The sequence below is a fragment of the Castanea sativa genome, chromosome 6, assembly GCF_040712315.1.
Source record: "Castanea sativa cultivar Marrone di Chiusa Pesio chromosome 6, ASM4071231v1".
NCBI lineage: Eukaryota > Viridiplantae > Streptophyta > Magnoliopsida > Fagales > Fagaceae > Castanea > Castanea sativa.
This window is the reverse complement of record NC_134018.1, coordinates 6,470,932-6,485,477: the sequence shown is the minus strand read 5'-3', so window position 1 is coordinate 6,485,477 and position 14,546 is coordinate 6,470,932. Positions and strand designations below refer to the sequence as shown.

The 14,546-nt window shown below is 36.1% G+C and overlaps 1 protein-coding gene across 1 annotated transcript; it reads right to left on the bottom strand.

Moving 5' to 3' along the window:
* Window positions 1-8,164: 8,164 nt before the first annotated feature.
* On the bottom strand, window positions 8,165-8,986 carry LOC142639349 (uncharacterized). Its single transcript, XM_075813544.1, has one exon. The coding sequence runs from the start codon at window positions 8,984-8,986 to the stop codon at window positions 8,165-8,167; it is 822 nt and encodes a 273-aa protein (XP_075669659.1).
* Between the last annotated feature and the right edge of the window lie 5,560 nt (window positions 8,987-14,546).

Genomic DNA, 14,546 nt, shown 5'->3' with positions numbered 1-14,546 from the left:
GCAAACTAGGTTTTTAGTCACTCTTCTTCACACTTGTGCAATTGTGCTCTTTTGTCCTCTTGTGCAACTGTGCAACCTGTGATGGCCTTTAAAATAATCCTTATATATGTTTAGGGTTGTGAGAAAAGAAATCCCAAATATACATTCACAGATTGGATGAAAATCAAAACTGAAAATCTGTTTTTCATAAACCTCGACAGATACCTTATCTATCGAGCAGCTGTCGAGCCTCGGGTTGAAACAGCTTCTTAAACCTCGATAGATACTAGCTGTCGAGCTTTAATGAACAGCACTTCTTCACTTGATTCTTGGACAGACTTGCATGGCTTTAACCCTTGAACCTGAAACATTGTTTCTTGAAGCATTAAACACATCCTAAATCTACCCAATTATAAGTAAAGTGCATTTTGTCAAAGTATTAGCCAATTACATAAAATGTTGACATATGTTCCTACTATGAATCACATATGTCCTAACATGAGCCAAATATGATCCTGCTCTATCAACCATCTAATGTAAAATTATAAAACATGTCAGTCTTTTCCCATTCATGATAATTACATATAAGTATTTTTCTAGTTCTTCACCATCTAACGTGAATGCAAAAATTATATTTTAAACAATTGTTGAAATTTAGACAATGAAGGATGAATGAACGGATTTAATTATGTAAAATTTAAATTTGAATAATGGCTAATCATAAGTGGATTAGAAGCATGATAAAATGAGTATATATTTTTTTACTTGATTTTGGAGATTTATGCATTTTAATAATTTAATTTTCTTAGATCCCAAGCTTGAAAGCTTAATCTGAGTTTGCGTTTGAACTTGATATTAAGCTCGAGCTTGGATTGACTAACTAATCAAGCCAAGCCAAGCCAAGCCCAAGCCTTTTCGTTTTACCACGAGCTTGAGCTCAAGTTCAAACATTATTTTAGTCTTGTCACAAGCTCAAGCCAAGCTTGAGCTTTTGACTTTTGCTGACAAGCTAAGCTTGAACATGTACTACTCTACAAAGCTCGACTCGTTTATAGCCCTAGAAATAAGAAAGAAAAGGGAAAGGTGAAGTGAGACTTCAAAAAGAGAGAAGAGTGATTACAGCAGAAATAGCATGCATCACTAGGCAAATCTTTTCCCTCCCTCATGTAACAAACTCACTCTTTGTGATCTCATTGGAAGGAGTGGCTATTGTGACCTATTCTCCAAAATGTGTAACTTTATGGCTCTATTGGGTAATAAGGTTGTATAAATTGAGGTTTGAGCTCTTTTTAGCCTACTTCTGGCAAGAGATTCCTTTTATTTACATTATAATGTTTCATTCTAACTATGCCTTATTGCTGACAAGTTATTTGGACTAACATTCATTTCTATTGTTCCATATGTGTGTGTGTGTGTGTGTGTGTGTGTGTGTGTGTGTGTGTGTAGATTCTGCGAAAAGAGAGCTAGACCTTACTCCCTTACCCACAGCAGAAAGCCTTACCCCAAAAGTGTAATAGGCCCCTACAGCCATAAAATAAGAAAATTTAATAACAAACTGTCATTGTGAGAGGGATTACTTGTTAAGTGTTTGACATACGGTGGGGTTTTTAATAATCACATTTTTTTTTATTAATAATCATTTCACTTCTTCACTCATAAAGCATATGACTTTTGGAACTAATCATTAAATAAATAAAAATAGCTACCTAAAGCAATTTCACAACATCAAACAAACCCACTATAATATGATAAAGAATTTCAATCTCACCTATTCCCATCAAAGGAATGTTCAATTGTTCACACCAATATTGATTAGAAAATATTCTAGGCTAGGGCATCACATATTCTCAATTACCTTGGACAACAATTTCCACAATATCTTATCAGATGCAAGAAAAGAATAGAGTATATTTAATGTTTTAGTATGCAAGGGAAGGGATTCAATCATAGCTAGATCTTTTATGAGAAAATTGTGTGAGCACAAGGAAGACTTTCAAGATATAAACACTAACAAGAAAATCGATATCTTAGATTTGACACCTTTTTTAAAATAAAAAATTCAATAGTTACAATCAAGAAGGTGAATTAAATTTTGGTTGTTTCAGACTCTGATAGGCCAAAAACGTACTGACTCCATGTGATGGATTAATTGATTAATTAGCCAAGTTTATTAATTAATTAATCAAATTAACATGCAAACGCGTGGTAGCACAAACAAATCACCAATAAACTAAAGTATGCAGCAGAAAATAAATGACATGATGATTTGTTTATGAATTGGGAAAACCTACATGGCAAAAACCCCACCGGGTGATTTTTAGGGCACCACTCTTGAAATTCCACTATTATCACAACAAGCAGTTACAAGTAAAGAAATTTCAAGTACCTTACCAACCTACAGTTGAACCCTTACCCCAATACCCAATTAGACTTGTTCTGTAATGACAATTTCTCCTTTTGATGCACGGCTCCCAAGTACGTGACTAAGCAATTACGCGAATCCAAGTACGCGACTTCAATCACCAACTAGAGAAGATTTGTTGGCTGTAAAGTTCTTCAATTCATCCACACAATGAAGATCAAGAAGATGCTTGGTTACAAAACCCTATAGTGCAAAGACACAACAACTTCTTCACAAGAAAGATGAACTAGGGCAAAAACTTCGTCTCAAGTTATAATTTGCATGAACAAGGAATTCTCAATACTTGTGCAACTTTCCACCCTTTGACGGCCCTTAAAATAATTCTTTTATATGTTTAGGGTTAGAAGAAAAGAAGGTCGAAAGACACATCCACAGATTAGAATTAAAACAGAATTAGGAATTTGTTTTTCTTAAATCTCGACAGCTACAGGTGTCGAGGTGCTGTCGAGCAGCTGTCGAGCCTCGGGGCTAGACCAGCTTCTTAAAGCTCGATAGATGCAGCTGTCGAGCTTTAATAAAGAGCACTTCTCAACTTGTTTCTTGGACAGACTTACATGGTTTTAACACTTGATCTTGAAACCTTGTTTCTTGAAGCATTAACCTCATCCTAAATCTACCCAATTACAAGTAAAGTGCGTTTTGACAAAGGATTAGCCAATTACATAAATAATGAATGACATATGTTATAAACAAGTGAAACACATATGTCCTAACAATCTCCCCCTTTGGCAATCCGTGACAAAACCACAACCAACAAATAAACATATGAGAGAAGTCATAAATCACTCAACTCGTATACACTTGTTGAATACAATAAAATCTATCCTATCACAAACTCTTGAAAAACTTTGCAAGAAGAGAGTTAATGACAAGTAGACTTTGACAACTTGTATTTCTGAAACACTTTAAACAAAACTCATCAAGGCATCTTAATGTGAAACAGAAATAATAGATTGCATAAAAATAAAGAAACATGTGTATAAAGAAAGAAAAGAAACAACACATGTAGAGATAGGTGAAAGAAACATACAACATCATATATATATAACAAAATAAGCACAATGTATGTAATAATGGTCACAAGACCTAAGGTACAAGAAGAAAAAAAAATGTATCTAAAGTAGAGAAAAGAAAAAAATACAAGTAATCCTCACTACATCCTTCAGCACTCAACACTCCCCCTAACAAAAATGTCCCTATACAAACTCTCCCTAAGCATGATTACTCTCATATAACCCAAAACTACTCCCCCTTTTTTTCACAAGTGACAAAGGGTAGAGTGTCAAGTAGACATCTCATCGGTAGAGCTAGCATTTCCACCATCATCATCATCCAAAGCATCATCGTCATCACCATCATCATCCCCAGACGTGGAAGCCATAAGAGGTGGTGGAGGAGAAGCCTCAGTAGCAAAACCACCCATGGTCGCCTGTCGCCTAGCAATGCGACCAACACGAACATTCACCTGATACAACTCTGTAGAGAGTGCATCGAGGCGAGCATCCATGCGCTGAAGCTGCACCATGATATCTCCTAGTGACACATCGCTCGAAGAGGAGGAGGGAGCGGATGAAGCACGAGTAGATCTGGATGGAGCGGAACAGGAAGGGGGAGCGGTCGAAACTGTCTGACGTGACCGAAATTGTGCCTCACTACGTTTTACGGTAGCTGCATCTATGGCAACCATAATAGAAAAAGGGTCAGAGACAGGAAAAAGGATAGAGAAATGGCGTAAAATCCTCGTGATAGCGGAAGGAAAGATGAGCTTATCACGGGTAGTCGTATCCTTATACACATCTAAGACAGAAAAGATGAAATGTGAAGGAAAGTCAATGGTAAGATCCTCAATAAGAGACAACAGAAAACGAGCACGAGGCTCTGTAATAGAGTTTTATTAAGAAAGAGGATGCAAAAAAAACGTCATTATCATGTTTAAGAAACGAGGACCTTTAGCAAAAGGACGACATGACGTATACTGGCGCTCACCCCAATTAGAAGGGCGCTCACAGAAAGCAAAAATCATCTCGTCTTTGGACATAGTCCTTAGATGCTCACAACCAAGGTAGTCAGGATGCGCAACCCTCAGAACATGGAGCACATCGGATACCAACTTCGGTGTGACGACAATGCACGTACCTCGAACACGAGTGATAAAGAGAGATACTGAATAATCGAATCCATGCATGTTGGAGTAAAACTCCTGAATCAGCATAGAAGGACAAGTGACCGGGACGTCACACAGTGACTCCCATTCCCATTTGTGAAAGCCATCGAGAAGGTCAGTGTCAGCAAAGTCTGCCAAAACAACGTGGTGTTCCGAATGAACACCTCGTTTAGAGAAGTTCTCCAAGAAATCCTGGTGGGATTTCTCATCACGGAACCGAACAAAGATAGGAGTGGAATCAGAAGATGAAGAGGCCCTAGAATGAAGAGAGTTCTGGGTCGAAATAGACTTATGTTTAGGTGCCATAGACACTACTAACGCAAGCAGATAAAGAGGGGGAAGACAGAAATAATCAAAAAAGTCCCAAAACAGTTCAAATATAACAAGAATATTGAAAAGAAAGGACGTATGCATGGGGAATGCATGAATATGTGACATGCACTATGAACAACATCATGGGCTCAGCCTAATCCAATCCTACCAGCACACAAACATATTTCACACATCTAAATGCATGAAAATACTATTAGAAGGCAAATGTGATGCAATGCATGGAGTTTTTAAGATAAAAACTACAAAACCCATCCCAAAAATTTCAACCAAAAATTTCAACAAAAACTTATCAATTTTGAAAAACCCCAAAATTTTTCAAAAACCCCAAAATCTAGATTCCAAAAACATGAAATGCATGTAGAATGATGAATAAGAAGCTTACCAAGTGAATAAAAACTTGAAGAAGCTTTGAGAAACCTTGAGAAAAGATTTGGAGTGAGAGAGAGAGTTTGAGAAGTTGAAAAGACAAATCTGTCAAGAGAGAGATCGAGAGAAATAAGAACCGGATCGCACAGAACCTTTAAATAGAACCTTAGTAAATCTCGACAGATGCAGGTATCGAGAGGTGTCGAGACATCTGTTGAGGTAGGTGTCGAGACATCTGTTGAGGTAGGTGTCGAGAAATACACATCGACAGATCCAGCTATCGAGAAGGTGTCGAGAACCAAACACAAACAAGAGAGCTGAAGCTCGATCGATCCACCAGGTGTTGAGAAGCTATCGAGAGGACAGAAAGTTTCTCGATCGATCTAGAAGGTGTCGAGAAGCTTTCGAGGTTGCGATAAGAAAAAGCTGAGAAGCTCGACAAACAGCCAGGTATCGAGGAGGTGTCGAGCCAACTTTTCAAAACAGTTTTTCGAGAAGGGAAAAACACAAACATGAATGCAATCAATCATGCAACTCAACCAATGATCCAATCAACATATAAGACTCTCAAAAACATCTCTCAACAACAATCTTAAGCACATAGATCTTAAAACACGCACTCACACACTAAACACGTCTAACCAATTTTATATTTTAAAAACAAGTTAAGATAGTTTAATGAGCATACATCAACGCATGTATACCTTGTGATGGCCAAATCACATTGTACCTACACATGTATCAAAAGTAGCAAAGAATATTGCGTATTGTGTATGAAGAACATCGCAAGATTGCACAAGTGTCTCTATGACGATTTGAGATATGAGAAAATCACTTTAACTCACATACAATCATAACTGTTTGATGGGGACTATCACCTTTGAGGTACATCCTATAACTCTCACATCTCCTAGAATACACGCTTGCAATTATATTTAAAGCATTTTTTTTTTTATCTTTTTGCTTTTATTTTCTTTGCATATTTTCTTTTTATTAAGCAAACCATGCATGGGTATATGAAAGAGAGAAAAGAGATACCCAGTTATGTTAAGCTTTTGACATTGCACTTTTGCTATGCCAAAGCATACAGATTTCATGGACATTGCACTTTTTCTATGCTGAAGCATACAGATATCATATCATGATTGGCGAGTAACAGTGGTGAGATGGTTATTTATGTCTTTCTATTAGGATTTTCTAGTTCAACCCGTCAAAAAGAGTGATACGAATGTTAAGTACAAGAGATCACTTAACCTTACTCATCACAAACAAAGAGCTACAAAGCTCACTTGCTTAGTTGTGCATAGAGATGTTCATCTAAGTTACAAGAGATACAAAGTTTAGAAAACTCTATTTCAATGGCCATTTTAAGGTTCACAAGAACCGATGTACATAAAACATACATTTTTTTTGTATTTTACTGACTTTTCTCAATTTTTTTTTTTTAATTTTAAACAAAACTGAAAACACACAAGCAAAAACATGTTAAATAAGACAAAACAATGCATAAAACTAGATGCAAATGCATGAGGAGGAAGGAGAAAGAAGGAGATTAATCCATGGAGATGACACCAATGTTTTCACAAAGGAATTCAAAACGCTTACTGTCCAGAGGTTTGGTGAACAAATCAACCTTCTGGTCATCAGTGTGAATAAACTCAAGAGTGAGAGTACCATCTTCAACAAGCTCCCGAACGAAGTGATCTCGAATCTCTATGTGTTTAGTTCGAGAATGTTGAACCGGATTCTTAGAGATGTTGATGGCATTGGTATTGTCACAGTAGATGGTAAGATGCTCTTGACAAATACCGTAATCATGAAGGAGTTTTTGCATCCATAGGAGTTGGGTGCAACAGCTACCAGTAGCAATGTACTCAGCTTCAGTAGTGGATAACGAGATAGATGTTTGCTTTTTGCTCATCTAGGAGACAAGATTATTACCCACATAGAAACAACCCCCCGATGTACTTTTTCTATCATCAGCATTCCCAACCCAATTAGCGTCAAAATATCCAGCTAAGACATCATTTGTGTCCTTGTTGTACCACACACCAAAGTTGGCAGTAGTTTTGACATATTTATGATTCTTTTCAAAGCAATCATATCCGACACTTTGGGATTAGCTTGATATCTAGCACACACCCCCACACTGTAACTAATGTCAGGTCTACTAGCAGTAAGGTAAAGCAGACTACCTATCATGCTTCTATAAAGTGATGAATCTACACTTTTACCTAATAAGTCAACAGTGAGTTTAACATTTTGGCTCATAGGGGTTCTAACAAAACTAGAAAATTCTAAACCAAACTTTTTCACAAGATTCTTAGTATATTTAGATTGAGAGATGAATATACCTGAATCTTGTTGATGAATCTGCAATCCAAGGAAGTGAGATAGCTCTCCAATCATGCTCATCTCAAATTCTGCCTACATGAGTTTTGAGATTTCATGAGCAAATTCATCCTTAGTTGATCCAAAGAAGATGTCATCAACATAGACTTGAGCAACTATCAACTCGCCATCTTCCCTCTTGATGAAGAGTGTCTGATCAGCCTTTCCTCTTGTGAACCCATGTGACACCAAGTATTGAGTTAACCGATCATACCAAGTTCTAGGTGCTTGCTTCAATCCATACAATGCCTTCTTGAGGTACAACACATGATCTAGAAAGTGTAGATCTATGAATCCTTTTGGTTGAGCCACATACACATCTTTTTTAAGAAGTCCATTTAAGAAAGCAGTCTTCACATCCATCTGGTAAAGCTTGAATTTTAAATGACAAGCTAAAGCAATGAGAATTTCGAGGGACTCTATACGAGCAACTGGGGCAAACGTTTCACCATAGTCTATTCCCTCCATTTGAGAATATCCTTGAGCTACTAGTCAAGCCTTGTTGTGGATCACGTTGCCCTCCTCATCAGTATTATTGCGGAATATCCACTTTGTGCCAATGACATGCTCACCTTTCGGACATCATTCCTCTGAAACTGAAGTAGTTCATCATGCATTGCTTCAACCCAACTTTCATCCTGAAGAGCTTCTTCAACTTTAGTGGGTTCAACCTGTGACAAATAACAAGAATAAGACACAAAGTTAGCAACGCATTTATCAACTGTACGTTTTCTTAATGTGAGTTCACTCATGTTTCCCACTATATCTTCTAGACGATGATATAATTTGTTCTTGGAGGAAGGTCTTCTTTCATCATGAGATTCAGAATCTGGTGAAGTAGGCATATCTGATGATTCCTCCACAACACTTAGAGTACCAGGAGTACTAGGAGATGTGGTCTCTTGTTCAAAAAGTTGTTGAATGCCCTTAGTTTCAGGAGGAAGAATTTCTTTAGGAAGCTCCTTATTAATTTTCTTAGAACAGGAATCTGAAGACTCATCAATAACAACATTCACCATTTCCATAACCTTCATAGTTCTTTTGTTATACACTCGATAAGCCTTACTTGTAGAAGAGTACCCCAGAAATATCCCTTCATCGCTTCTGGAATCAAACTTTCCCACATTCTCTCTATCCTTTAGGATGAAACAGGTACTTCCAAAGATTCTGAAATATTTCACATTTGGCTTTCTCCCTTTCCATAACTCATATGGAGTCTTCTTGGTGCCGGGTCTGAAATACACTTTATTGACCGTATGACATGCAGTGTTAACAGCTTCTCCCCACAAGTTTCTGGCCACATCCTTACTGTGCAACATGGCTCTTGCCATCTTCTGTATAACCCTGTTCTTCCTTTCTACTACACCATTCTGCTGAGGAGTAATAGAAGTCGAGAATTCTTAAGATATACCTGATCTAGTGCAGAAGGACTCCATATATGAGTTCTTGAATTCTTTACCATGATCACTTCGAATTCGGTCAATTTTCAGACTCTTTTCATTCTACAGTCTTGTGCACAAATCTTCAATGTGCTCAAGAGCATTAGACTTGGATAGTAAAAGAATAACCCAAGTGTACTTGGTGAAGTCATCTACCACAACTAAGATGTATCTCTTACCTCCAAGAGACTCGGTTCTAGTTGGACCCATAAGATCCAAATGTAGTAGCTCCAATGGTCTAGATGTTGCTGATGTCGGAGTGCCTGGATGCTTGGCTTTCGTCTGTTTCCCAAGCTGACATGGTCCACACACCACATTGCTCATTCTACTAAGCTTTGGTATCCCTAGAACTAATTCATGCTTCGATACAATAGAAAGATGTTTGTAACTAGCATGTCCCATTTGTTGATGCCATAGATCTTCATTTGGCAATTGAATGCTGTTGCACACAATATCAGCATCAGGAACCAGTCCATAGCAGTTGTCTAGAGTGCGAACGCCACTTATGAGTTTTTTCCCGGACTCATCCATGACAAGACACTTTCCCTTGGAAAATAGCACCATGAAGTCTTGATCACATATCTGACTTATACTCAGCAAGTTCACCCTCAGACCTTTCACATATAGAACATTTGCAATATCATGTAGACCAAGTAAAGACATAATTCCTTTCCCTTTTATCTGTGATTTGCTTCCATCACCAAAAGTGACATTGCCACCTTTCTTAGACTCGAAGACCTTGAAGAGAGATCGGTCTCCAATCATGTGTCTTGAGCAACCGCTGTCAAGGTACCACAAACATGTGTCCATAACTTTAAATGCGGACTTCATCATAAAACACACTGCGTGCTTAGATGACAGATCAGTGGGAATGGTATTTTCTCTAATCTATCCTTTTTGAACTAGACATTTAATTTTCACTCTTCTCAGACAAACTCCTTTGCACATTTTTATTCTGAGACAGTCTAGTTTCTTCTTGTTCAAATTGAGATCTTTACCAATAGTCATCATAAGAGAATTCAAATAACTTTTAGACTTGTATTTTCTGATACACTTAAACAAATAAGGATTAGAAAAACAAGATGTATTTGAAAACAGTAATCTCTTCAAGCCGGTTACAGCCATGACAACAGAGGTCAATGGATCACACACAAAGATAAACCCTAATCAGAGTGTGCCTACTCTAATACCACTTGATAGGTCAAAAACGTATTGACCCCTTGTGATGGATTAATTGATTAATTAGCCAAGTTTATTAATTAATCAAATTAACATGCAAATGCGTAGTAGCACAAACAAATCACCAATAAACTAAAGTATGCAGTGGAAAATAAATAACATGGTGATTTGTTTACGAATGGGGAAAACCTACACGGTAAAAACCCCACCGGGTGATTTTAAGGTAACCACTCTCGAAATTCCACTATTATCATAACAAGCGGTTACAAGTAAAGGAATCCTAAGTACCTTACCAACCTACAGTTGAACCCTTATCCCAATACCCAATTGGACTTGTTCTGTAGTGACAATTTCTCCTTTTGATGCACAGCTCCCAAGTACATGACTAACCAATTGCGTGGATCCCAATACGCGACTTCAATCACCAACTAGAGAAGATTTGTTGGCTGCAAAGTTCTTCAATTCATTCACACGATGAAGATCAAGAAGATGCTTGGTTACAAAACCCTATAGTGCAAAGACACATCAACTTCTTCACAAGAAAGATGAACTAGGGCAAAAACTTCGTCTCAAGTTACAATTTGCATGAACAAGGAATTCTCAATGCTTGTGCAACTTGCCACCCTTTAACGGCCCTTAAAATAATTCTTTTATATATCTAGGGTTAGGAGAAAAGAAGGCCCAAAGACATATCCATGGATTAGAATTAAAACAAAACTAGGAATCTGTTTTTCTTAAATCTCAACAGCTACAGGTGTCAAGGTGCTGTCGAGCAGCTGTTGAGCCTCGGGGCTAGACCAGCTTCCTAAAGCTCGATAAATGCAGCTGTCGAGCTTTAATGAAGAGCACTTCTCAACTTGTGTCTTGGACAGACTTGCATGGCTTTAACACTTGATCTTGAAACCTTGTTTCTTGAAGCATTAACCTCATCTTAAATCTACCCAATTACAAGTAAAGTGCGTTTTGACAAAGGATTAACCAATTACATAAATAATAAATGGCATATGTTCTAAACAAGTGAAACACATATGTCCTAACAGACTCTTTGTTGGAAACACTAGAAGATGCCAATTGAGCAACAAAGTTCTTGACTAGGTTTGACATTTACACATTCATGAACTTCTAATTTTCTTGATAATAAATTAACCTAACTTTAAAGTTCTAATTTTAATTTTAAATGAACTTCTAATTTTAAAGTTCATGGCCATCCAATACATAATAAACACTAGCTTGTAGCTCCATGCATATTCATAGGATACATTTACAAATAAGAATAACTAAATGCATATTAGAATTTTACCAAATTTAAATACAATATATATAATGTTTGTATATTTGAAAGTATAAAATAGCTACTAATAAAATATAAGTTATTTAAAAAAAACAAATAAAAATAATAATTTCAATTGTTATTCATGAAATTCTCAATTTTAGTTTGTCCAACCACTATTTGTATTATAATAATAATAATAATAATGAATCAAAGATGGTGATTTTTTTAATGTTTATTAATTTTGATTCTATTGTAGTATTGTTTTCTCACTTAATAACTCATTTAGCCCAAAAAAATAAATAAATAAATTGGACTCCTCAATTTTGCAGTGTAATAAATAACTATACCAAAATTAAGAAATTTTGACGGGATACATGATATAAAATTAAACTCAAATTTTGATAAATAATCGTATTTTATTTCAGCTTTAGCTTTAAATATAGGAAAATGCTTAAATTACAAACTATTTTACAATTTTTTTTGACAAACTACTGGTTTGATGAGTAGATATTGGTAAGTAAAAAAGTGATACTAGTGGTGGGTCTAAATAAGAACCAGTAAGAATTTACCACATCAATAGTTTGTAAAAATATTATAAAATAATTTGTGGCGGTAACATTACTTATATATATATATATATATATATAGGACAAAACTTATGTACAATACCTTAGGTGTTATTTTTTAGGCTCTCCTCATAAGATTCTGCCATGTGGGTACTTAACTTAAAAAATACACTTCCATCCATGAGAAAAAAACCATATGACAAAATCTTAAGAGAGGAACCTAAGAAACAACACCTAAGTACTATATCTAAATCTTGCTCATATATATATATGATTGGTACCTTTACAAATTCAATAATTTTGTAGGGATATCATCATGTCGTCCAATACAATAAATTTGTCTAGTGATTTGAGAGTGGAATCGACAAACTCAGCATAAAAAATAATTGATGATAATTCACATTTTGAGATTTAGAATTAGTTCAATTTGGCCAGGTTTTTGTAATTCCAATAACTGAAAATGTTATCTGGTTGTCTTAAAATAAATAAAAATGTTAAAACTAAAAGTTCAATATGCCGTAGAATTTTTTATATTTAAAAAGTAAATCATTTTATTGAAAGTGGTGTCACAAGTAGTGATTTTTTCAATATGCTAAAATTATTGTTACTCTTGTTATATATAATTTTAGCACGCTCTACGTTCAAAAACCTCCAAGCAGTGATATCACCTTTTTCCATCCACTTTCGGATTACACCAACCAGGCTTTTAATAATGAATAAGCAACTACTTAAGTTATTGTAGGACATTTTTCACAATATTTTCACAATAAATCTTAAATAATAGGGCGTTATTAATTTTAATTTAAACCCATCACTGAAATTATTTTATTATCTACCAATAAAAACAAGTAACATTTTGCATCCTAAAAATAATTATAAAAGTATTATAAAAATGTTATATACATCACTTTTTTCTTATGCCTTATTTGGGAGGAAGAAATGGAATGGAATGGAAAGGAATGAAAAGAATAATTTTAAAATATTCTTCCCTTCCCTTGTTTGGGAGTTTTAATCAGAGGCGATGCTACGTGCAAGTCCCTGACCCAAAAAAAAAACCTAAATTTTTTTTTAATTTTTTAAATTTGCTCTATAGTTGGAACACCCTCAATCACAGAATTAGGAACACCCTCAAATTAAAAAATAAAAAAAAAATTATATGTTCTACTTGCGAGCCAAAAAAAAAATCTGAAAAAAAAAAATTGTAATAGAGCCAAGCCCATAGCAAGCCCAACAGATTACAGAGGTAGGCGTAGCAAACCCACAGATTCTCCCAAAAAAAAAAAAAAAAAAAGAACGCCTCAGTCAGTTAGTCCCTAAAGGTCTAAATCAGAAATCACTAAAGGCATTATCCAAAAAAAAAGAAACCTAAAGCAAACCTAAACTCAGTCCCTCAGTCAAAGCAACGCCACTTGAGCTCAAGCCAACAGACGGAGATCGGATCGGTCACAGCTCACTCGTCGGAGATCGGATCGTCACAGCTCGCTCGTCGGAGATCGATCGTCACAGCGCGCTCATCGGATCGGTCACAGATTGCATTAGTCCAGATCGTCGTCGCCGCTCGCCCGGCCCTCGGGCCTCGGCGTCGTCGTCATCACAGCTCGCTCACTCGCCCCTCCGCGGCATCGTCGTCGCTTGTCGCTAACCCTCATCGTCGTCGTCCCTCCCTCAAGGTACTTCTCTCTCTTTTTCTCTCTGACTCTCTCAGTCTCTCTCTCTCTCTCTGAATGAAATGAAAGTTATGAATGAATTAATCTCTCTCTTTCTCTCTCTTTATTCTTTATCATTAATAAGACTAACTCTCTCTCTCTCTGATTGGCTCATTTTGGCCGAACTTTATCTTTAGGTCTTTAACTTTATTAATTTTTTGTCTGTTTTTGAATTTGGCTTTTATGAGTTTATGAGTTTATCTTATCTGTTGGTGTTGGTGTGTGTGTAGTGTGTTGGTGTTGGTCTCTATATTAATTGTCTTTTAGTGTTGTGAAATTTTCTAATTGGTAGGGGCATCAGGCATGCTTGTGTTGTGTGTTGAGTCATGAATGGGGTGGGGGTAGATGGGCACATGGGGGGCCGGCTGCACATTACATTGCTTTGCTTTAATTACTGTGCTACACAGTAATGTGTAATGTGCACATTAGTGGTTCTTTTAGTGTAAATAATATAACAAATTAAAGCAATATAATTAATGAACAAATAAATTAAAGCAATATAGTTTATTGTTAGGCTAAACAACAATAATTAAAGCAACACAATTAACCAATACATTATAAAAGATAAACAAAATAAATTATGTTAAGCTAAACAATAATTAATAATTTTATAATTAATGAAACAACAATATAACAAATTATACTTTATAAAATGTTGTGAAATTTTAAAATACTCGCAAGTGTACGAACCGTACAGAAGTATAGTTTGACAAGAACGAGGTCGAACC